The sequence below is a fragment of the Mercenaria mercenaria genome, chromosome 9, assembly GCF_021730395.1.
Source record: "Mercenaria mercenaria strain notata chromosome 9, MADL_Memer_1, whole genome shotgun sequence".
Classification (NCBI taxonomy): Eukaryota; Metazoa; Mollusca; class Bivalvia; order Venerida; family Veneridae; genus Mercenaria; species Mercenaria mercenaria.
In genome coordinates, this window is record NC_069369.1 from 11,930,891 (window position 1) to 11,954,073 (window position 23,183).

Below are 23,183 nucleotides of genomic sequence, written 5' to 3' on the forward strand. Positions count from 1 at the left end.
AAGCCAGCAACCTTAAACCCTTACCCACAGAGGCCCCTGGTATATCTGATAGAATATGTGCCTACCAGTACATATTTCTTCCTATTTATTAATGATTATCAGCAGTTGAAGTGAAACAAAACTGAAAGCAAATTATGTCAAGATTTATAACTAGTTAGTACTAGAAATTCAATAATTATTAAATATGGCAAGTGTAAGTTATTGACACAGACAGAATGCAGTCACCTTGGGTTATGTTCTACATTCAATTTGATTAAAGGTCATCAAAGATTACCTGTCATGGGGTGGCTGGTCTAATGGCTGTTTCTCAATATTTGTAAATTCTACAGTTCTGTCAAGAGAATCTAAGCCGGGATCCAGCTTCACTGGGGTTGAGTTCATTGAAATAAACCTTTCCTTCTCAGCAGGACTTCCATATTCTGAAAATCAAACCACACATGTTGAACTAAATTGTTGCAAAAAAGTTATGTCTTCATGTATATAAATGTGGACATAAAGTTAGACATTCTGACTGAAATTTATTTGTGGTTGTAACAGATTATAAACACAACAAATTACTGATGTTATGTAGTCTATTTTACATTTTGTTTTGTTGGGTTTTTATTCCTTGTTTCAAACAACACAGTTTTCATGTTATATCACGACTTTCAGGATGTGGCTGATAACAGGTGCTCACTTTGACATCATTATTGACATAGACAGGCACAGATGCAGAACCACCATTACCTCCAGTAAGCCAGCTATATACCTTCCTCACTTGAAAGAATCTAAAGCTCATCCCAATGCAGTGAGGGACAAGTGCTTCAGGGTCATTCAATCAAATAGGTCCCCATGTCTATGATTAGCTTTTCATTTGAAATGTGGCTGATCTTGGCTATGAAATCATTGTACCCGGTACACAGTGACGCTTAATTTCTTGTGTAGAGATAAAAGTACAACCAACCCGTTTTAAAAAGTTTTATTAGAGGAAAGCAGAATAGAAACTGATGTAAGGATCTGAAGCCATGTTTGAAACTTAACAATCTGAATATTATAATATTACAGAAATTAATTGCTTATATCATTATTTATACAAGATTAATGGTGGGCATATTATGACCCTGAAATCCTTATGCATTGAGGAATGTACCATATATTAACTTACTATGGCAGGACTTTAAGTTTAATACAGCTAAACCAATACCCTGAACATCAGTAAAAAAAAAAAAAATAGTTTGGCTTCCTTGTGAAGTTTAACGCTTTTGTAATTATTAAAGAATTTTGCAAATATTCTTGCAAAATTAAAGAAAAATATTAGTTAGCCTAGAATACAAACACAAATGTTACAAACTGTTGGAAAAGAAAATGTAACAATGTGAAAAAAAAACAGAATATACCTGAATTAACCGCCCCATTTCTCTTTGTAACTGGTGATTTGTTGGGTTTTGTTGTATAGGAGATGAGTTGTACGCTACTCTCGTCTTGGGAGTTAGAATTGTTTTTAGGTCTGTTCACATCATAGTTAGCACTTGTGTCATGATTGAAGGTCGTCGTCATGGTGACTGGTAATTGTTTCTACAGAACTTCAAGGCAGCTTCTTCCTGTAAAATTAAGATGGAAATTTTTGATCTTCAGTACATAATATACACATGTAATTTTGTTGGGATACCAATGTGTTGGCATGATCTGGTTGTAATGTCAGTAATTTACAGGTCAAGGTCACAAATATATACTGGTATCAGGGCTCAAACTTGGCACTTACAGGCTCGCAAAAGGCTGAAATGCAAGTAGTTTTTCCAGATGCTCGCAAATTTTTGCAAGTGCTTAAAATGAAATGGAACTTTGTTGGTTTTTTGCCTTATTAAATATATATGGTAGCAAGTAATCTGAGACAGTATGATTTTATCTCAGATTCCATCAGTATTTCCAAAGCCACAAACTTGCATTAGGCGTCATATCTTGAGAAAAACAAATTTTGAATATGATCAGAATACTCTTCAATGATTCACACTAATGTATGCTCGAAACTTCCACTGTAATTATGTACCCAAATGAGGATGAAAAAGCATCAGAAACAAATGAAGAAGAAAAAGCTTTCAGACCTAGTAACAACAAAAGCAGGATTGATTTTATATGATGAAAAAACTGTCAGATACAGTGTATATTTGGTTTGCCTAAGCAGAAATTCCAATTTGACCAACACAAGCTGTCTGTTGACAGCGCACTCGACTATTCAAAGAATTGATTTAAGTATGGGGTCAAAATATAACCAGAGATTTTCAGAGAAAAGAAGGAAAATAGATATGACAATGTACCTACATTTATGGAACTGGATAAGTCTTGCACTATATGGCAATGTGTAACTTACTATTATCATTATCTACTTTCAATGTAAAAGAAGGGCCATAACTGAGACAAAATCCTTATCCTAGTTATGTAGTCTTGCCTAAATGTGGGGACTATGATGGTAAATAAGTGATAAAAGTTTCAAAGCCATATGTCAAACAGTTTACACAAAATACGGACTGACCAGTATGAAAACTTAACCAATTTCCAAGTCCAAATGGGCCAAAATTCAGCCAAATATCTTTGGCATAGTTACATTATTATATTATACCCTTGACTACAAAATGGAGATCATTATGAAATTATTTTAAAATCTAACTAGCAGTTCCATACTAGAATTTTGTAGTTTCTGATATATACATATAGGGAAAAGTGACCCCCATGCCCCGTGGCCATTTTTTTTTAACAAACTGGTATATAGTCTGATAAATCTTGATAGTTTTTTTTTTTTGTTTGTTTTGGGTTTAACGCCATTTTTCAACAGTATTTCAGTCATGTAACGGCGGGCAGTTAACCTAACCAGCTTTCCTGGATTCTGGACCAGTACAAACCTGTTCTCCGCAAGTAACTGCCAACTTCCCCACATGAATCAGAGGTGGAGGACTAATGATTTCAGACACAATGTCGTTTATCAAATAGTCACGGAGAACATACGCCCCGCCCGAGGATCGAACTCACGACCCCGCGATCCGTAGACCAACGCTCTTACCTACTGAGCTAAGCGGGCGGGCTAATCTTGATAGAGGGTTACATAAGGACCATTTTTGTGAAATTATTTCATAATGGGACAAGTGGTTTAGGAAAGACTGAAGATTTTTCTTTTTTTAGCTCTGGCGGCCCCCATGTGCAACCAAGTGGAACTGTTGAACAATTCTAGGAGACCACCCTAAGAACATCCTGGCCAATTTCCATCAACTTTAACCATATGGTTTCAGAGATGTTGTTTAAAGAAAAGGGTGGACGGACAGATGCAAGACAGACCGTTGCCTGATGGTAAATGATCACAAAAGCTCAGCTGAACACTTTCTGCTTAAGGTAATTCTGCATGTTTGATAAACTGGAAGTGATGGCATAACGTCATTTATCCAGAAAACGTAGAATAAAGCCTGGATTCGGCGTACGGAAATGAAAATCATTTTATGAATTAATTGAAATCTGTGAGTAAATTTATTACAATTACACTGTTGCTATATTTCTAAAGTCAAAATATGATATTAAAACATATCTCAAGTTAAAATAATCAAAGCAAGGTCTTAAAATTAGCGTGAAATGTCCGGTTCACTTAAATCATAGTCAAATATCTCAAAAAGAAGCACACAGACCTATACATTTTGTTTCACCAAATTATAGGCCATGTGTTTATTTACAAATGTGAGAAGTTTCATCAAAATCTATATTGTGGAAAAAAATTTATCCACGAAAATGTTATGAAAGTAATGATTTTCCCATAGACTCCCATTATGAAATATTGCGTGAGGTCCAAATTTTTCAAATCAGTCTAGCAAAAAATCAAACACACGATCCTATCTTTTTTATTTGCTGATTTTTCTATGTATAATAAGAAGTTTTGAAAAACCAGAGTTTAATCAAATTCTACATTGTAGAAAAAAAATTCGATCAAAACGTGTAGAACTACCTTAAGTGAGCTAAGAATAGCATTCCATGAATAAAAGCTCATTGAATTGGAAAATGAATATATAACAATTATGATTAGTAGCTAGTCTAATTCCCTGCATTCTAGTTATCAGAATAAATGAACTCGATTTTGGACATAGTAAAAAAAGTACACAGATAAGAAATATATACCTTATCATATATTATACCACATACTGTTTGTGTACAAAAGCATAAATCGGTCAGACAACCTGGATATTCCAAGGTTCTCCAAGTTTAGAAACAAAAATGTCAACAAAGGAAGTGCTGATACTTTTCAAGAGCTTTATCACTGAGCAAACACAAAAGTAATTTAAATGTTGTACAACTGTGCTAGACACAAGATTTATGAATGTAAGTTAGTAATGTCATCATTTGTACAAAGATGTTTATTCATATCAAACGTTTAAATGAAAGTATATCTAACGCATTAATTATTAAACTATTTCAGCGACAAAGACAATAACACCAGTATTAGTGACAGCCATTACAAGCTTTTGCTAAATAATAAGCTTGAAATAATTCTTTCTTAATTTTAAATATTGAAATTAGCTATTAAAACTAATTTTTACAAACAAAATAACATCTATGCAGAAACTTTAAAATGTAAAACATGTATTTCCCTTAAGATGGGTTGTTCTATTTTCACTCCCGTGATCACTATGACCTTGACCTACTAACCCCCAAAACATTGCGAGTGATCTTTACAAGCCCTTATCATGCTATCAAGTTTGAAGATACTGAGACAAGTTGTTCTCAAGTTATTAAGCAGAAATGGTTTTCAGGGTTCAGGCCTCTGTGACCAGCTTTGACATACTGATCCTCAAACAATAGGGATCACATACTTCATAACCCCAATCATATTATCAAGTGGTTCTCAAGTTACCATGCAGAATGTTTTCAAGATTCATGCCCTTGTGACCCTGACCTTTGACCTACTGATCCCTCAAAAATAGGGGTGACCCGGGTCATCTACTTTATAAGCCCAACCATGCTACCAAGTTTGATGGTTCTGGGTCAGGTGTTCTCAAGTAATTTGGCGGAAACCATTGACAGACCAACCAACCGATGCGACTGACAGGTGCAAAGCAAAATACCCCCGCTTTTGAAGGGGGGCATAATGACTAAGGCTCCCACATTTACACATTTAAACAAGTCTGTGTCGTGTTTGACTGGTAAACGTTTACAAAATTTCTACCCAGTTAAACGAAATGATCATCCTTCAAAACATCAAAGTCTCTCTCTGTTCATAAAACTGAATGAAACAAGTGTTAATTGCCTGTTAACGATATTATATAATAACAATATATGTTTGTCTTTAAAGTTATATAGCTTTGATAGTTTAGGAGAAAAGCTGACCTAAACACAAAACTTAACCAAGAAATCTGATTTTCTAAGTCCAAAAGGGGCCATTATACTAGCCAAAAGCAAGATGGAGTTATGTTTCTTGCTGTACAGAGTCAGCTATTGATGTTGAACAAGTGTTGCAAGTTTTAAAGCAATAGCTTTGATAGTTTAGGAAAAAAGCTGACCTAAACATAAAACTTAACTAGGCAATGCCGACGCAGACGCGGACGACGATCAAGTGATGACAATAACTCATCATTTTTTATTCTTCAAAAAAACAGATGAGCTAAAAATGTTACCAAAAATTACCATGAATTTATGATATTTTTTCCTGTTTAAATTGAGAAATTAATGCATTTACGATTATGGGCCGAAAAAGCTAGCCGAGTCATGACTGAAGACAATATCCCGAGATAATTGATTGCCATTTAAACGGTATCGTTTCATGTTTGAAAGATTGTGTAAACATTTACAAAAATCTGTAAACGTGGGAGCCTTAATAATGACAGAGGTAAAGCGATAGTGCATCAAAACTTTAACCTTAAATTCTAAGTAAAAATGGGGGATAATTCAAGACATATTGGTGCGGGAGTTATGTCCCTTGTGTCATATGATGTGGTGATGATGAGAAATAAATATTTCAAGTCTGAAGCAAATCCATCAACACCATCAAAACTTTAACCGAAGTGTGGATGTGGAACCTATGCCAATGTGGATGCCAGGTCGTGTAGAACAGCTCTCCATATACTTGTTATGCAAGCTTAAAGTCAACAGTCAAATTAGTTGTATTAGTTCTTGAATAGTTGAAATATAAATATGTTCACTAGAAGTTAGTACAAACAGATGTGTTACAATTGCCACAAAAGTCAATATGCACTTTCTGACACTACCTAAATGTTTTATATTAAAACTGTAACATCTGCTTGTGCAGGTGGGACATGAAGGTCACAACCAATGTTTATTTGCCTTCTTGTAACATTGTCAATTTACATACATGTATATTATGTTAACATACATGTATACTATGTTTGGCCTTCAGGTGTAAGGAATGTCCATAAAAATAGTTTAAGTAACCTGACCTTTCTGTCCACTGTGTAAAACATAAATTAATCACTGTTTCATGACAGTACCTGAATGAAGAATTGTTTGCTGGGTATAAAGTCTACAAACAGCTACAATGTATGATACAGATACCCACGTTCCTGCTTTAATGGCCTAGCTACAGCTATAATGACCCTTTCAGTAACAGGACTGGACACCTAGCGAATCCGCAACCTGTCTCAGTGAAGAGACAGTGGATATTATTCCTTTTAGGTTCTTTGACTCCAGGTCAAATGAGCCGTGCCATGAGAAAACCAACATAGTGGCTTTGCGACCAGCATGGATCCAGACCAGCCTGCGCATCCGCGCAGTCTGGTCAGGATCCATGCTGTTCGCTTTTAAAGCCTACTGCAATTAGAGAAACTGTTAGCAAACAGCATGGATCCTGACCAGAAACTGTTAGCAAACAGCATGGATTAGCGAACAGCATGGATCGTAAAGCCACTATGTTTGTTTTCCCATGGCACGGCTCAAATACTTTTTTGAGATACATGCAACTATGCAACTAACTAGAGATGGCCTGGCTGGGTGAAATTCAAAACAATACCCAAGGTGCACAACTTCACATTCTGAAAAACACTTCTGAGATATTTGCCTCAGAAGTTAGGATATACACTGATACACAGAGACTGACACATCAACCAAGGGTAAATCCAAATGGCCCATCTGGGTATGTTGAGAGGGGGGCACAAAAGGGAGAAAACTCTATAGTCAAGCAGTGTACCAAGTTTACGTTACTGTCATTTATACTTTTATTTTCTATTGTCAAATGTTTAAAATATGAAAATTTTACAACATTAAATTCACTTGTGTGGATTTCAAGTAATTGTCCTATTAAAAGTTCAAAGCTAAATGAAAAGGGAAACAATGTACATAAAACAACTTATGGGGCTTATGTCTCCATGGTTTATAATTTTAGTGGTTGATGCAATACTGTCAAATTTGAGGAAAAAACAATTTTGCTACGGACAATAACTTTGTCAAGAAAGGCTGAGATAAAAATTGCATTATGATTCAAAATGTTTGTGTGAAGTAGCAATCCAATACATGCATATATATTAAAAATATTGAAAGCAATGTCTTTCTGGGACATCATCTTACAAGTGCAAAAGGGAAATCATTTTGTCAAAAGAAAAGTCAAGAGTTATCAGACTTGGTATGTAAACTTGTCTTATGGTTCTTGAAGCCTTATAAAGTGTCAAAACATTTTCTGTATTGGTTCAAGAAATACAGGAAAACTATTCTGAACAGGAGTGGCAATTTTCTAACAGCAAAAAAGGGAAATAATTTTATCAAAAGAAAAATCAGATTTATGGGACCTGGTATGTTAACTTGTCTCAAGAACCTGATAGCTGTCAGTTCCTGAGACATTCAAATGAGACTATTCCAAGATGGACTGGACAGGGCAGGACAAAAGTGATCCCTACACAGCACATTCAAACCTTGTTTACTGATGGTAAAAATATTAATAAAGAAAACAATGATGATGACCATCTACCCAATTACTAAGAGCTCACCTGCAACACAAAATCAGTCCAGAACTTACTGAATGAAATGATGCACTTTAAAATTCAGTCCTATATTGATATAACATTCACTTTCCCAGCAGTACAAACACTATGGTAGTTCAAAATATTGAACTTTCACTGTAGAGCAAACACTAATTCATAATACTTACAACAGTTATCTTAAATCCTCTAGGAGGTGACTCCAACTATTTAATGCCCATTCAACATTCAAGCTAATACAGTTTGTTATCTAACATTATCAAATGGAAGTTAAGCATATGATATATATTGGTAGATATTGGTTGATATACAGTCCTACAGATGGTTATATCATAGATTCACACCAGATAACAATCCCTTATTAGTTTTATGTTACACTGACCATTAATAGGTTAATAATTTTCACTGCCATTGAGCTGACCCAATAACCAATATCTAGACTTATAAATGCTACAGATGAAACTCATTCATTTGATATTATCCCCTTATGCTCCAATAACAGCGATTGCATATTTATGCAAAAATCATTTTTTTGTAAGTATTGTATATAAAGGTAATATCATTTGCTGGTATGACCTTTATCATGATATTGGTGGGTATTGTTTGTCAACAAAAGCAAATAACCCAGTTTTTGCTACAAGTATTGAATATTCAACATTTCCAATACAACCCCTCCTCCATCATAAAATGTGTGTGAAACAACTAGTGTGTAACAAGAGGACCATGATGGTCCTGAATCGCTCACCTATCCCCACATGACCCAGTGTTGAACTGAGTATGACGTCATTATTTCTATTATTTGACATAGTGACCTAGTTTTTGAGCACATGTGACCTAGATATCATCAAGATAAAAAATTCTGACCAATTTTCATGAAGATCCATTGAAAAATATGGCCTCTAGAGAGGTCACAAGGTTTTTCTATTATTTGACCTAATGGCCTAGTTTTTGAAGGCACGTGACCCACTTTTAAACTTGATCTAGATATCATCAAGGTGAACATTCTCACCAATTTTCATGAAGATCTCGTGAAAAATATGGCCTCTAGAGAGGTCACAAGGTTTTTCTATTTTTCGACCTACTGACCTAGTTTTTGACCGCACATGACCCAGTTACAAACCTGATCTAGATATCATCAAGCTGAACATTCTCACCAATTTTCATGAAGATCCGTTGAGAAATATGGCCTCTAGAGAGGTCACAAGGTTTTTTCTATTTTTAGACCTACTGACCTAGTTTTTAACCCCACGTGACCCAGTTTCGAACTTGACCTAGATATCTTCAAGGTAAACACTGACCAATTTTCATGAAGATCCATTGAAAAATATCGCCTCTAGAGAGGTCACAAGGTTTTCCTATTTTTAGATCTACTGACCTAGTTTTTGACCGCACGTGACCCAGTTTCAAACTTGACCTAGATATCATCAAGATGAACATTCTGACCAATTTTCATGAAGATCCATTGATAAATATGGCCTCTAGAGAGGTCACAAGGTTTTTCTATTTTAGAACTACTGACCTAGTTTTTAACCCCACATGACCCAGTTTCGAACTTGATCTAGATATCATCAAGGTGAACATTCTGACCAATATTCATGAAGATCTCATGAAAAATATGGCCTCTAGAGAGGTCACAAGGTTTTTCTATTTTTAGATCTACTGACCTAGTTTTTAAACCCCAACGTGACCCAGTTTCGAACTTGACCTAGATATCATCAAGGTGAACATTCTGACCAATTTTCATGAAGATCCATTGAGAAATATGGCCTCTAGAGAGGTCACAAGGTTTTTCTATTTTTAGACCTAATGACCTAGTTTTTGACCCTACGTGACCCAGTTTCGAACTTGACCTAGATATCATCAAGGTAAACATTCTGACCAATATTCATGAAGATCTCATGAAAAATATGGCCTCTAGAGAGGTCACAAGGTTTTTCTATTTTTAGACCTACTGACCTAGTTTTTGAACCCACGTGACCCAGTTTCGAACTTGACCTAGATATCATCAAGGTGAACATTCTGACCAATTTTCATGAAGATCTTATGAAATATATGGCCTCTAGAGAGGTCACAAGGTTTTTCTATTTTTAGATCTACTGACCTAGTTTTTAACCCCACGTGACCCAGTTTCGAACTTGACCTAGATATCTTCAAGGTAAACACTCTGACCAATTTTCATGAAGATCCATTGAAAAATATCGCCTCTAGAGAGGTCACAAGGTTTTCCTATTTTTAGATCTACTGACCTAGTTTTTGACCGCACGTGACCCAGTTTCAAACTTGACCTAGATATCATCAAGGTGAACATTCTCACCAATTTTCATGAAGATCCATTGATAAATATGGCCTCTAGAGAGGTCACAAGATTTTTCTATTTTTAGACCTACTGACCTAGTTTTTGACCCCACATGACCCAGTTTCGAACTTGACCTAGATATCATCAAGGTGAACATTCTGACCAATATTCATGAAGATCTCATGAAAAATATGGCCTCTAGAGAGGTCACAAGGTTTTTCTATTTTTAGATCTACTGACCTAGTTTTTAACCCCATGTGACCCAGTTTCGAACTTGACCTAGATATCATCAAGGTGAACATTCTGACCAATTTTCATGAAGATCCATTGAGAAATATGGCCTCTAGAGAGGTCACAAGGTTTTTCTATTTTTAGACCTAATGACCTAGTTTTTGACCCTACGTGACCCAGTTTCGAACTTGACCTAGATATCATCAAGGTAAACATTCTGACCAATATTCATGAAGATCTCATGAAAAATATGGCCTCTAGAGAGGTCACAAGGTTTTTCTATTTTTAGACCTACTGACCTAGTTTTTTGAACCCACGTGACCCAGTTTCGAACTTGACCTAGATATCATCAAGGTGAACATTCTGACCAATTTTCATGAAGATCTTATGAAATATATGGCCTCTAGAGAGGTCACAAGGTTTTTCTATTTTTAGACCTACTGACCTAGTTTTTGATGGCACGTGACCCAGTTTCGAACTTGACCTAGATATCATCAAGATGAACATTCTGAGCAACTTTCATAAAGATCCCATGAAAAATGTGACCTCTAGAGTGGTCACAAGCAAAAGTTTACGGACGCACGGACGCACGACGGACGACGGACACCGCGCGATCACAAAAGCTCACCTTGTCACTTTGTGACAGGTGAGCTAATAAACAATACATGTATATCTCTTCAAAAGTCGTTTTTGGTGGCTGCTGCCACCAGTGTCAAAAAGAATACTCAGTTTGAGAAATCTTGTCAGTTCTTAAGACCAGCCTAACAACACAACCAAAAATAGTTCCAAGCTTTCCAGGTAAACAATTATCTACACAACGTGCAGAATATGCAAAGCTACAATATATGCCTTAATACCATTTTTGATGTAAATTCGGCGACTAAAATCAATACAAACTGAAGTCAAGGTTTTAATTAAAACAACCATGTGTATGAATACAAATATGCAAATTTATGGTCACGTGAATAAATGATGACCTCATGTCACCTGAACTGGAGCGATGATATTGATTAGCTATTGCATAGTACTGCCACAGAGGTCATGTAGCTTTTGTTTGTTTGTTTTGGGTTTAACGCCGTTTTTCAACAGTATTTCAGTCATATAACGGCGGGCAGTTAACCTAACCGTGTTCCTGGATTCTGTACCAGTACAAACCTATTCTCCGCAAGTAACTGCCAACTTCCCCACATGAATTATCAGAGGTGGAGGACTAATGATTTCAGACACAATGTCGTTTATCAAATAGTCACGGAGAACATACGCCCCGCCCGAGGATCGAACTCGCGACCCCGAGGTCCGTAGACCAACGCTCTTACCTACTGAGCTAAGCGGGCGGGCTGTCATGTAGCTTATAACGTAGAAAAGGCAGCTTGTATATATAGAAACCTAGCCTGGGAATCCAGACTGACAATTCAAAAATGTTTCCTAACAGCAGTGTCACATGTATAACTCCCGAAATTTAAGGCTTTATTTGATAAAGAACGATTACTTCTGCTAGCAATAATCCGCTAAAAATAGAAACGGAATTTCAACAGAAAAGTTTCCAAACATTTCCGGTCCATAGACAATACCAGTTTGTACCTCAGATAGCTTTTCCAACAAGTTGTAACACTTTTCAAATATGTCAGAACAAACTTAAATGTTCGTCATAGCTATCAAATTGTAAGATATGATATTAATGCAACCCTAGTGATCTAAGAATGTTACTGAATTTTCGACTGCATTGTCTCGTTTTCGTTTCAAACACGCAAAAATATGAACACATGTTAATTAGGCTATTTATAGAAAATCGATAATCAGCAGTGATATGGATTTCCTCAGGCGTTGGTACTGCCAATTAACACTAATTAGCGCAAATTTAGTGAGATGCTTTATGAACAGGACAGTAATTATTGATATAACTTGAACATGTACATCGTTATATCAAGAACAAAATATACTAAAACATGCTTAGCAATACGAGAGTGAACAAAAATAAAAGAACGTTCAGTTAAAATTCATTCGATATTGTTTGCAGTGTGACCTGCCATGAGAATCAAAGACATGTATGTTTTCTAAATAATATTCCCTCACGGATAATCTTCCTTCAGCAAATGTACAATATAAGATACTATATGTATGCATAGAGTATTCCGGTACAATTTCGTCTGACAAAACACGAATTATCAACGTGGAAACCCACAGGTCGCCCAAGGTGACAAATGTTGCAAACTCGCTTTGACTAAGTTGTGCTACTGTATCACGATTTCATCAACTTGTAAGCCCGTGAAAGTGGGCGCAGCGATGATACTAATACTCGCCTTTTTGAAACGGCAATCTGTCAGACTGCAAGTCGTCGGATAACAGATTTGACCAACTTAAAAATTGAATTGTTTCAAGACAGATTCTGCTCACTTCAGCTATATTCATTCGAGTCGCACCATGAGAAAAACAACATAGTGCATTTGTGACCAGCATGAACCCAGATCAAACTGCGGATCCTTGCTGTTCGCTGACGGTTTCTCTAGTTGTAATAGGCTTTGAAAGCTAACAGCATGGATTCTGACCAGATTGCGCGGATGCACAAGCTGGTCTGGATCCATGCTAGTCGCAAACGCACTATGTTGGTTTTCTCATGGTGTGTCTCAATATATCTGGATTGATACAAATATATGTATAAAAATTAAAACGGTTTCGTTTAGCCAGTTACATATTTTACGACTTTTTTCTCGGTCTGGCTAAAGAAAATTTGTCTGACTTAATGTCCAGCATTTTTGCGAAGCCTGCTGTCATGTCTAGCGAACTTTTGAGTATAACAGATGGAGTGATAATTAATGCACCTCTAAAATACACTGGCTGCAGAGCTGACATTCTGAGATGCATTTGTGGTGCTTGTTTGTGTTGTTTTCTTTCACAAAAGTCTCATGAAAACCACAGCTATCTGATACGGACTAAATCAGTGTGTATATAATAATTCATGACAGACACTGCCCAAAAGCTTTAAAAAGAAATCTTAAAAGCTGAATGATTTGGAGAAAAAGCTTATACTATTTATTCATAGTAAAACATCTTCGATGTAATTTATGTTGTAGTTTTCGTCACAAATAATCAAAAAGGATCAAAACTATTCGTTAAAGACTGAATCAGTGTGTATGTTAACAATGACTGGCAGTGAAAAAGGATTAATTTTGAAACCAAAGCCGAATATTAAAAAAAAATGCAAAAAAAAAGTTCTTATGGTTTATATTAACTAGGGCTGTCATTGATGGGGTCTTAGGCGTATCGGCGATACCGATATATCAGAAGACAAATATCGACGATACATCGATATATTGATTACTAAGTTAGATTAACGAGCTATTTGTTCATATGCATACTATAAACCTTCCTGTAAATGCTATTTGTAGTTTTATTGCCTACTTTCCATATTTCTGTTTGATTGTGTTGTACATGTATTTGTATTTATGAAATAAAAGAAATACATAAAAATGAATAACATCCTTCATTTTTATTTTGCCTTCACTCCTTTTTTTGCATTTATCCAAATTTACAACTTTGTGAACTTTAGTTGTTTTTTAGGGTCTGAGTGTTTATTTGGGTAGTTTTTTTCTCTCTGTCAAAAATCGATTTTTGAAAATGGGAATCGATAATCGATCGACAAAAAAATATCGTTGATACATCGATATCGTTTCTATCGATGACAGCCCTAATATTAACAATTCCTCAGTTGTCGCTTTCTTTGTAATATTTTAAACATTGATTAGCAGCCACCATCAGCGCTTTGAGCGCTTTGATTTAAGTTTCCTAGGCTGAAGGTTTTTACTCTCTAAAAAAATTTTCTTTCAAACATGACGAGATTTTTAGTCAATAAACCTCTCAAAAGAAACCACTGCATCATAAAGATTTTTGTTTGTTTTTGGTTTAACGCCGTCTTTCAACAGTATTTCAGTTATGTAACGGCAGACAGTTTACCTAACCAGTGTTCCTGGATTCTGTACTAATACAAACCTGTTCTCCACAAGTAACTGCCAACTTCCCCACATGGATCAGAGGTGGAGGACGAATGATTTCAGACACAATGTCTTTCATCAAATCGTCACGGAGAACATACGCCCTGCCCAGGGATCGGACTCACAACCCCTAGATCCGTAGATCTGCGCTCTCCCTAATCCCTATTGAGCTAAGCGGGCGGACTTGAATCGTAAAGAAGTTTCAGTCTTTCAAATGGCGTACTAATGCAACTTGTAACAAGAGCATCACCTACAGGTGCCATCGCTCGTCTGCAAGTGCTGGACAGTATGAAAGGAAAGAGTTATATTTCAGAATTTCTAAGTACAAAAAGGGCCATAATTCTGACAAAATGCATATCAGAGTTATGGTTCTTGGTCTACCTAGTCATCTAATAATGATTAACAAGTGTAGCTTTTATAGTTTCTGAGAAAAAGTGGACCTAAACAAAAATTTCAACCAAGAAACTCAAATTTTGTAAGTACAAAAAAGGCCATAATTCTGATAAAATGCTCATCACAGTAATGGTTCTTGGCCTACACAGTCACCTATGATGATAAACAAGTGTACAAAGTTTCAAAGCTGTAGCTCTTAATAGTTTTTGATAAAAAGGTGGACCTAAACAAACATTTTAACCAAGAAACTCAAATTTTCTAAAAACATAAAGGGCCATAATTTTGACATAATGCATATCTGAGTTATGGTTATTGGCCTACACAGTCACCTAATGATGATAAACAAGTGTGCAAAGTTTCAAAGCTGTAGCTCTTACAGTTTTTGAGAAATGGTTGACCTAAACAAAAAAATTAACAAACGTGGACACCGACGATCAAGTGATGACAATACCTCATAGATTTTTTTCGAAAATCAGACAAGCTAAAAACCCAACATGCTAACAGAGAGAACAACAGTGTGCCTTTAAAAGAAATGTATTGTGTAAGAACAAAACTACCCGACAATCTTACAATTTATCCTTTGCCTTTATGAAAAGAGCGTTATGTAAATCTGGTATAATAATAATAATAATAATATAAATTCAGAAAGTAAACTGTTTACAATGTACTTTCTTGCATACCAGACTGGGGTTTACAGTTGGAAAATTCCGGGTTATAAATGACACATAAAGAACTGCATCCGAGGCAAAAATATGCAGTATTCATATTTTTATACCTTAATAGTTCCTCTTTGTTCCTTAAAAAATATTTCTCAATTCAAAAAACATTACTTTCAGAAAATTACATAACGTTATGACACAAACGATAAAACAAAACGGGAACTAAGATCAGTATTTGTCTTTAAATCGTCACGTCTTTCCTATTTATGGGGCGCTGTTTTCCCCCACTGGTAAATATGCTACTATAAGAAAAAAGTGCTATGAAGAAGGTCATTATTTTGATTTTATTGTTACTGATGTTTGTTGAATATGCAAGAGGAAGATTCTATCACTAGCTGTAGGTACAGACTGATTATGCCTAAACAATTACCCTCAGGCCGGATATTCCAATCTACAACCAGTGAATGAATCTTATAAATATTCTATACTTAATATACCTGACTTTTACTTCCACTAACATACAATGTACTGTAAAAAGTTTAACAAATAACAAACCTAAATTTCAAATCCAAATATAAATGGTTAATAACTTATCATTTTTTCCAACTTTTTTTTAAATGACCACACAATATATTGGCATATACAGTTTCATCCATATTATTTCCCAATGGGGCAGCCTGTTGTTGTTGACAAGAGAATCTGATATTGATTATAGGTTATTCTGGCAGTGTAGGTGGAGAAACACTGGAAACAGCTTGCATCATATTCAAGGGTTATTACAAAATACCACTATCATGTGTGATCCATGTGTGTCCCTTGCACATTACAATTGATCAATTAATACAACATGTACTTCAAAACAAAATTAATAATCCTTTATACATTGAATACAACGTATTTTTGTTGCATATGACAGTAATTATTAAAATGGATAATAAATGATGAATTACAACAGATTATATTCTCAGTGGCATATTGTACCTACAGAACTATGACTTTTTAAATTAAGGAAATTTAACTGAATACATTAAGGACTGTATAAATTGAATGTCACTGTGCCTTCCTGTTTATGAAATAACATAGCGTGGTTCTTCCTTAATTTATAAATATACATAATCATAATTTTACTAACTGTATAAACACTGCAAAATATTTACAAAGTCAAAGCAACATGTAAAATGGATTTTCCCTAAATCTCTGATATATTAGGTATGGCTGTGATATAAATATATACATATATTCATAGTATTAGTACTGTACATTACAAACACAAAATTACACTTGAAGTTTGCCCCCAAAGCTACTTGCCTCTCCTATAACACTGCTAAAAAGAAGTTACATATTGTCATTTATAAAAAAAAAAAAGCTTATGTCACAAAGTAAGTTGGTTTACCAGTGCATTTCTTCATAAACTAAACAAGAGTGTTATGATGACTCTATATTGCTCACCTGTTAAATAGGTAATAAATGTGACCTCTAGAGTGTTAACAAGCCTTTCCTTTGATTTGAGCAGGTGACCTAGTTTTTGACCCCATATGACCCAGATTCGAACTTAGCCTAGGGATCATTAATAAGATAAACATTCTGACCAAGTTTTATGAAGAAAGGGTCATAAATGTAGCCACTGGTGTTTAATATAACAAGCTTTTCCTTTGATTTGAGTGGTGACCTAGTTTTTAATCCTACATGATCAAGTTTCGAATCTGGCCTAGGAATCATCAAGATAAACATTCTTACAAAGTTTCATGAAGATAGGGTCATAAATATGGCCTCTAATGTGTTAACAAGCTTTTCCTTTGATCTGACCAGGTGACCTATTTTTTGACCCCATATGACCCAGTTTTAAACTTTAAATAGGAATCATCAAGATAAAAATTGATAACATAAACAAGTGAATTATGATTTTATTGATTGACATTTCTTTTTTTTTTTCGGAGGGAAATTTTAAGCATCCGGAGGGGAAACAAACATACTATTTCTGTGGGGGGAATGGGGCCGAATTTCGCCGAATATTTTGGTGAAATTAAAAATGCTGGTAAAGTTTTGACCTTTACCTGTGACCTTGAACAGACATGGCTGACTCACGAATTCTGCACAACGTCTTGACGAGGTGATCATTTGACCCAAGTTTCATGAAAATCCTACAAGGGGTTTATGAGATACAGAGCTCAAACCTTTGACCTTGAGTTGTGACCTTGACCTTGTGTTGACATGGCTGACTTATGAGTTCTTGATGAGGTGATCATTTGACCCAAGTTTGATGAAAATCTTTAAGGGGCTGAGGAGATACAGAGTGGACACAAAATGGAAGGCTCAAACCTTTGACCCTAAGTTGTGACCTTGACCTTGAGCCAGCATGGCTGACTCATAAGTTCTGCACATCGATTTGATGAGGTGATCATTTGACCCAATTGGTCAATTTTATACAATTCCTTCAAGGGGTTTAGGAGATATAGAGTGGAAATGAAATGGAAGGCTAAAACCTTTGGCCTTAAGTTGTAACCTTGACCTTCAGCTTGCATGGCTGACTCATAAGTTCTGCACAATGTGACATCGCCTTGATCATCTGACCTAAGTTTGATGAAAATCCTTCAAGGGGTTTAGGAGAGACAGAGCGGACACAAAATGGAAGGCTCAAACCTTCACCCTAAGTTGTGACCTTGACTTTGAGTCAGCATAGCTGACTCATAGCAGTGTTTTCCCTTGACTTTTGAAAGTGAGGGTCATTGTGACCCCCAGTGTTTCAAATCTGGGGGTCATTTCCAAATTTTGGGGGTCATACAGATATACTTTTAGTATTTTGAATAAAACTTTGTTTTACTTATGTATATGCTGTGTTCTCGTAATTCCGTGGCTCTTAATTGCCAAAATTGTGCATGCGCATTTGATGTTAGGTATACACATGTTGTTTTTTAACCATAAGTAGCTGCAACCTGTCAGTTTCAATATAACCATGCCAAGTCAAACAAGAGCTGTCTCCATAGGATGACACATGCCCCCGATGGCACTTTGAATGAATAGTTATGGCCGATGTTAGAGTTTAGGACCTTTGACCTACGGACCTGGGTCTTGCGTGCGACATGTCGTCTTACTGTGTCACACATTCATGCATAGTTATTTTAAAATCCATGCATGAATGACAAAGATATGGACCGGACATGCCCATCAATGCACTATCATGAAAAATGACCTTTAACGTCTAAGTGTGACCTTGACCTTTGAGCTACGGACCTGGGTCTTACGGGTGACACGTCGACTTACTGTGGTACACATTCATGCCAAGTTATTTGAAAATCCATCCATCGATGACAAAGATATGGGCCGGACACGCCCATCAATGCACTATCCTTTAACGTCTAAGTGTGACCTTGACCTTTGAGCTACGGACCTGGGTCTTGCGCGCGACACATCGTCTTACTGTGGTACACATTCATGCATAGTTATTTTAAAATCCATGCATGAATGACAAGGATATGGACCGGACACGCCCATCAATGCACTATCCTTTAACGTCTAAGTGTGACCTTGACCTTTGAGCTACGGACCTGGGTCTTGCGCGCGACACGTCGTCTTACTGTGGTACACATTCATGCCAAGTTATTTGAAAATCCATCCATCGATGACAAAGATATGGACCGGACACGAAAATTGCGGACAGACCGACAGACCGACAGACTGACAGACAGTTCAAAAACTATATGCCTCCCTTCGGGGGCATAAAAATCAACAAGATATGACATAAATGAAAAATCTCACTTCCTGTATGTTGACCTACATTGGTCTGGATCAGCTGGCAGTTTCTCGTTGAATCCGTGGCTCTGATTGGCTAATTGATAGTCGCTATGGTGAAGGGTACCTTGACAAATTACACTGCTCAGTATTTAGTTAGGGGACTGCTTAATGTGTTGCTACAATTTTGTCACAATGGGTTTGCAAGTTTGTATTTTAATAAAGGTTTTTGTATGCCACCATCTTTTTCCTTAGCACTGAAAAGTTTTTTTTTCAAAATTTCCGTATTTTTAAGTAAATAAGCTATACTAACCTGTTTATTGCGCATTTTTGGATGCTCACAAATCTTTGTTTACTTTTCTGAGAAACTTGCATGAAGTTCGGGCATGCGCAGCAGCAGCACAAGTGTAATTTTGAGAGCCACGGAATGAACGAGAAACCACGGAATATCGAGAATTAGGTATACTAGTGATTATACAGGCTGAAATGTTTCCTCATATTTGTCACTGATTAAAATGATAAAAATAGCTGATGTTTGACTTTTTATTTATGTATGTGCTAAAATAGGTTTTAGTACTTTTACCAGGCAGTGTTAGAGTAGAAACAGGTGATCTGAACCGCTGGGTCCTACTGCACTTGCTGCCGACGTCGTCATTGTCAGGAAAGTGCGACTATGACGCAGGATTTGTGCGTCAGGGAAAACCCTGTCATAGGTTCTGCACATTGTCTTGATGAGGAAATCATTTGACCAAAGATTTATAAAATTCCTTCAAGGGGTTTAGGAGATATAGAGCGGACACAAAATGAAAGGCTTAAACCTTTGACCTCGAGTTGTGACCTTGACCTTGAGCTGACTCATGGGTTCTGCACATTGTCTTGATGAGGTAATCATTTGACCAAAGATTCATGAAAATCCTTCAAGGGGTTAAAGAGATATGGAGCAGACACGAAAGTTTTACGGACAGACAGACGGAAGGACGGAGGGAGACCATCCCTATAACTCGATTAACTCCCCACCACTTGTGGCAGGGGATTAAAAAAAAATGCTTCCACATAGGGGTGGATATTTTCTGGACCCATCCTATATTCTAACTGGGGCTGACAGCCTATTAGTTCTGGTTACCATAACGTAACTGCAGTGTTCGAAATTTGCGGTAGTCCGACAGCCCATGGCTACCAAATTTCAGCTCGGGCTACCGATTTTCCGCAGGTACAAGCCCGACCAGGCTACCGAATTTTCCTAATTTGTTTAAAAAACCATGCTAATTAAACGAGTACTGCGTCCAGACTGAGAAACGCTTATGGAATAATTGTTGGTTTTGCACTCTCACGTATTGACAATCAAACACAGTGTCAAAGACGTAACCACGCGCTAATTGGCTGAATACAATCACCTCTAGCGTAACGGATAATTTGATTAGCTTTCATACTTCTCGCGAAATCTCACAAGTACCTGCAGTAGGCGGAGCTTAAATTATGCTATCAGTGTGTGTGTAAATGTGTATCAGTGTGTGTGTAAATGTGTATTCAGCACTCGTTATTAAATCTTGCAAATTGTCAACAGTCCTAGTTGCAGTAATTGGCGGATCCTAAAAAATTGGGCGTAACAGTTTAGATTTTGTTTTGGCAAGGAGTGTCATGTCCGATGCTTTTGGACTCTGACGATGCTGATCTGGACTGGAGTATTTAGAGTTAAAAGTTTTCAAAAACATGGCAAACATGTACTGTATGTCTTTTCTTCGAACATGCATAGAGATGTCTGTATTTTAACAAAATGTTATATGGTGCAAAAAATATGTATTTCAAGGTATTAAAGTTCGGGCTAGTGAAATTGGTGTCGGGCTTGGAAAATTTCCAATCTGGTAGCCCGAACAGGCTAGTGGATTCAAATCTGAATTTCGTACACTGTAACTGACGCTGTTTTTATTTTCTGATGTTCGCATCCATTAAGTTATGGCGAAACTATAATTTGGTTAACTAACCAGTGTCAAACTGCAACCTTTCGCACAGTCTCTCATGAGGAACTGATGATGCCATGCAACAGTTCAGAGCATGTGGTTATTTTTGGAAATCAAGATCAAAATTTTACCTATTTATAAATTTAATTTAATTTAATCATAACCATTTTCAATAAAATTCATAAAAAACCTACCTTAGAAGGTTTAAGTTCTCAGAAAAGGTCAATAAATAATGATTTTATATCGCCTATTGGTTTTCAAAATGAAGTGTACCCTGATCAGGTGACAACTGCAATGGCGGACAAAATATTGCAGGCAGGGGTACCAATCTGAAACTTGTGTGTATAGCTTGTGTTCAAATTATGTTGCATGGTTTATTTTATGCTAGATCAAAAGAAAAATTGATTAGAAATATTTTAAAGCAAAAGGTGAGTGACAGAGTCCATTGCATTTCATCAGATGACATTATAGTGTGACAGACTTTTGGCACGATTCCTGGTTAGGTTTCAATACGAGATTTTTTTCAGCTCAGAGATCCGTAACAGCATATAAACATATCTGAGCTGAATTTTTTTACTTTTAGCCAACAGCCTATTCATAACTTTATCATGACATCACAGAACATTAGGGGTTCTTACTGACCAATCAGAGAGTTGCATTTTCAAGTACCTGCCAGTTTCCACTTGGGTATAACAAAGTATATTTACAATGAACTTCAATCTACTGGTTTAGACCCCGAGGGGATTATTCCTATGGAATGAAGGACATCACTGTCATCTCCTTATAAGTTACTCACATTCATTCCGTAGAGTTGATACAGTGACTCCTAAACTATTTCCGTTTCTCTTTATTTTCACTATCTCAGTCACTATTATATACTCCTGGTTTAGCCCCCGGTTTAGGAGTATATATGTAGCAATGATGGTGGCTATGGGGTCTAAACCAGGAGTATATATAAGACAATGGAAAAAGACAAAAATTTTGAAATGATTTAAGCAATATGGTATCAACTCTACGGAATGAATGTGTTTTTGTAACTACAAGTAACTATCATCAGTTTGATTAGATTCATTCCGTAGAGTTTATACTGTGACTACTCGTATGACAGGCTATAAGAATGGACCTGAGAATGTTGCAACATCCATCATAATTGCCTTATATATAGTCTATCCGGGGGCTAAACCAGGAGTATATAATAGTGACTGACATAGATTTACCACAAGCAGGGACGTCCCAATACAAATAATTTCACACCATTTCATGTGATTCGCTTTGTCCTTAAATGCCATGCTTTGGTAATGTAACGCTTCGTCCAGTACCGAACGAAATAATAGATAATTCGCGTGTAACGAAATGGCGCTAAATTATTCCGGGCATTCCTCTCGTCGCGAAATCTAGTGAAACACAGTATAGCTACACATGTAAACTCAGTTTATGGAAGTTCTACTACTACAAGTTTTTCATATATTTTTGGGATTAATGTTTAATAAACAATGAAAAAGATATACCTGCCTACATAAAGCAAATAGAAATTTCTTTGTTGACGTTTACAGCGTGTTTTTCCGCGCTTCAGGTCAAGGGTAAAACTCCGTAGGACCGATTAATTATCTCCTGCACAGTGGCCTCCCCTTAAAGGACGAGGTGCCATGGTACTATTTTTGATAACATGATTTCATGGAATTGAAATCATACTTCAGTAAACCTCGTATAATTTTACAATTTTATGCATCACGATACCTTTGAAATAACAAAATATGTAAAAAAAATCTATTGTTATCTTTGAACAAATCTGGAACAACTGATACGTATTAGACCTTCCTGAACAAATACAGTAGATTCACAGGCACCAGTATCGGACCTGGGGCAAAAATATGTTTGTTTTCATCCTAAATGAGTTAAAAATGAAAAATATGTACTGAAATATGAGCCCCCATCAAAATATACATATGTCTACTGAAGGCCAGAATCTCCAGAATCGAGCCTGCGAGCAATGG

The 23,183-nt window shown here is 36.3% G+C and overlaps 1 protein-coding gene across 8 annotated transcripts in view; it reads right to left on the reverse strand.

Moving 5' to 3' along the window:
- The window catches only part of LOC123546468 (equilibrative nucleoside transporter 1-like), a 47,549-nt gene extending 24,709 nt beyond the window's left edge, over window positions 1-22,840 (reverse strand). For 2 of the 8 annotated variants that reach the window (XR_008372318.1, XM_045332741.2), the window contains exons 1-3: window positions 16,058-16,207; window positions 1,377-1,580; window positions 275-419 (exon numbers count right to left, since the gene is read on the reverse strand). Coding sequence is in view for 7 of the 8 variants with exons in the window: in XM_045332741.2 (XP_045188676.2) it covers window positions 275-419; window positions 1,377-1,536 (305 nt within the window). In the remaining variant the exon portion in view is untranslated. Of the gene's footprint in view, window positions 1-274; window positions 420-1,376; window positions 1,581-7,943; window positions 8,079-8,104; window positions 8,254-16,057; window positions 16,208-22,697 lie in introns of those variants that run through there. The other 6 variants (XM_045332740.2, XM_053550805.1, XM_045332747.2 and 3 more) reach the window with 6 other exon arrangements.
- Between the last annotated feature and the right edge of the window lie 343 nt (window positions 22,841-23,183).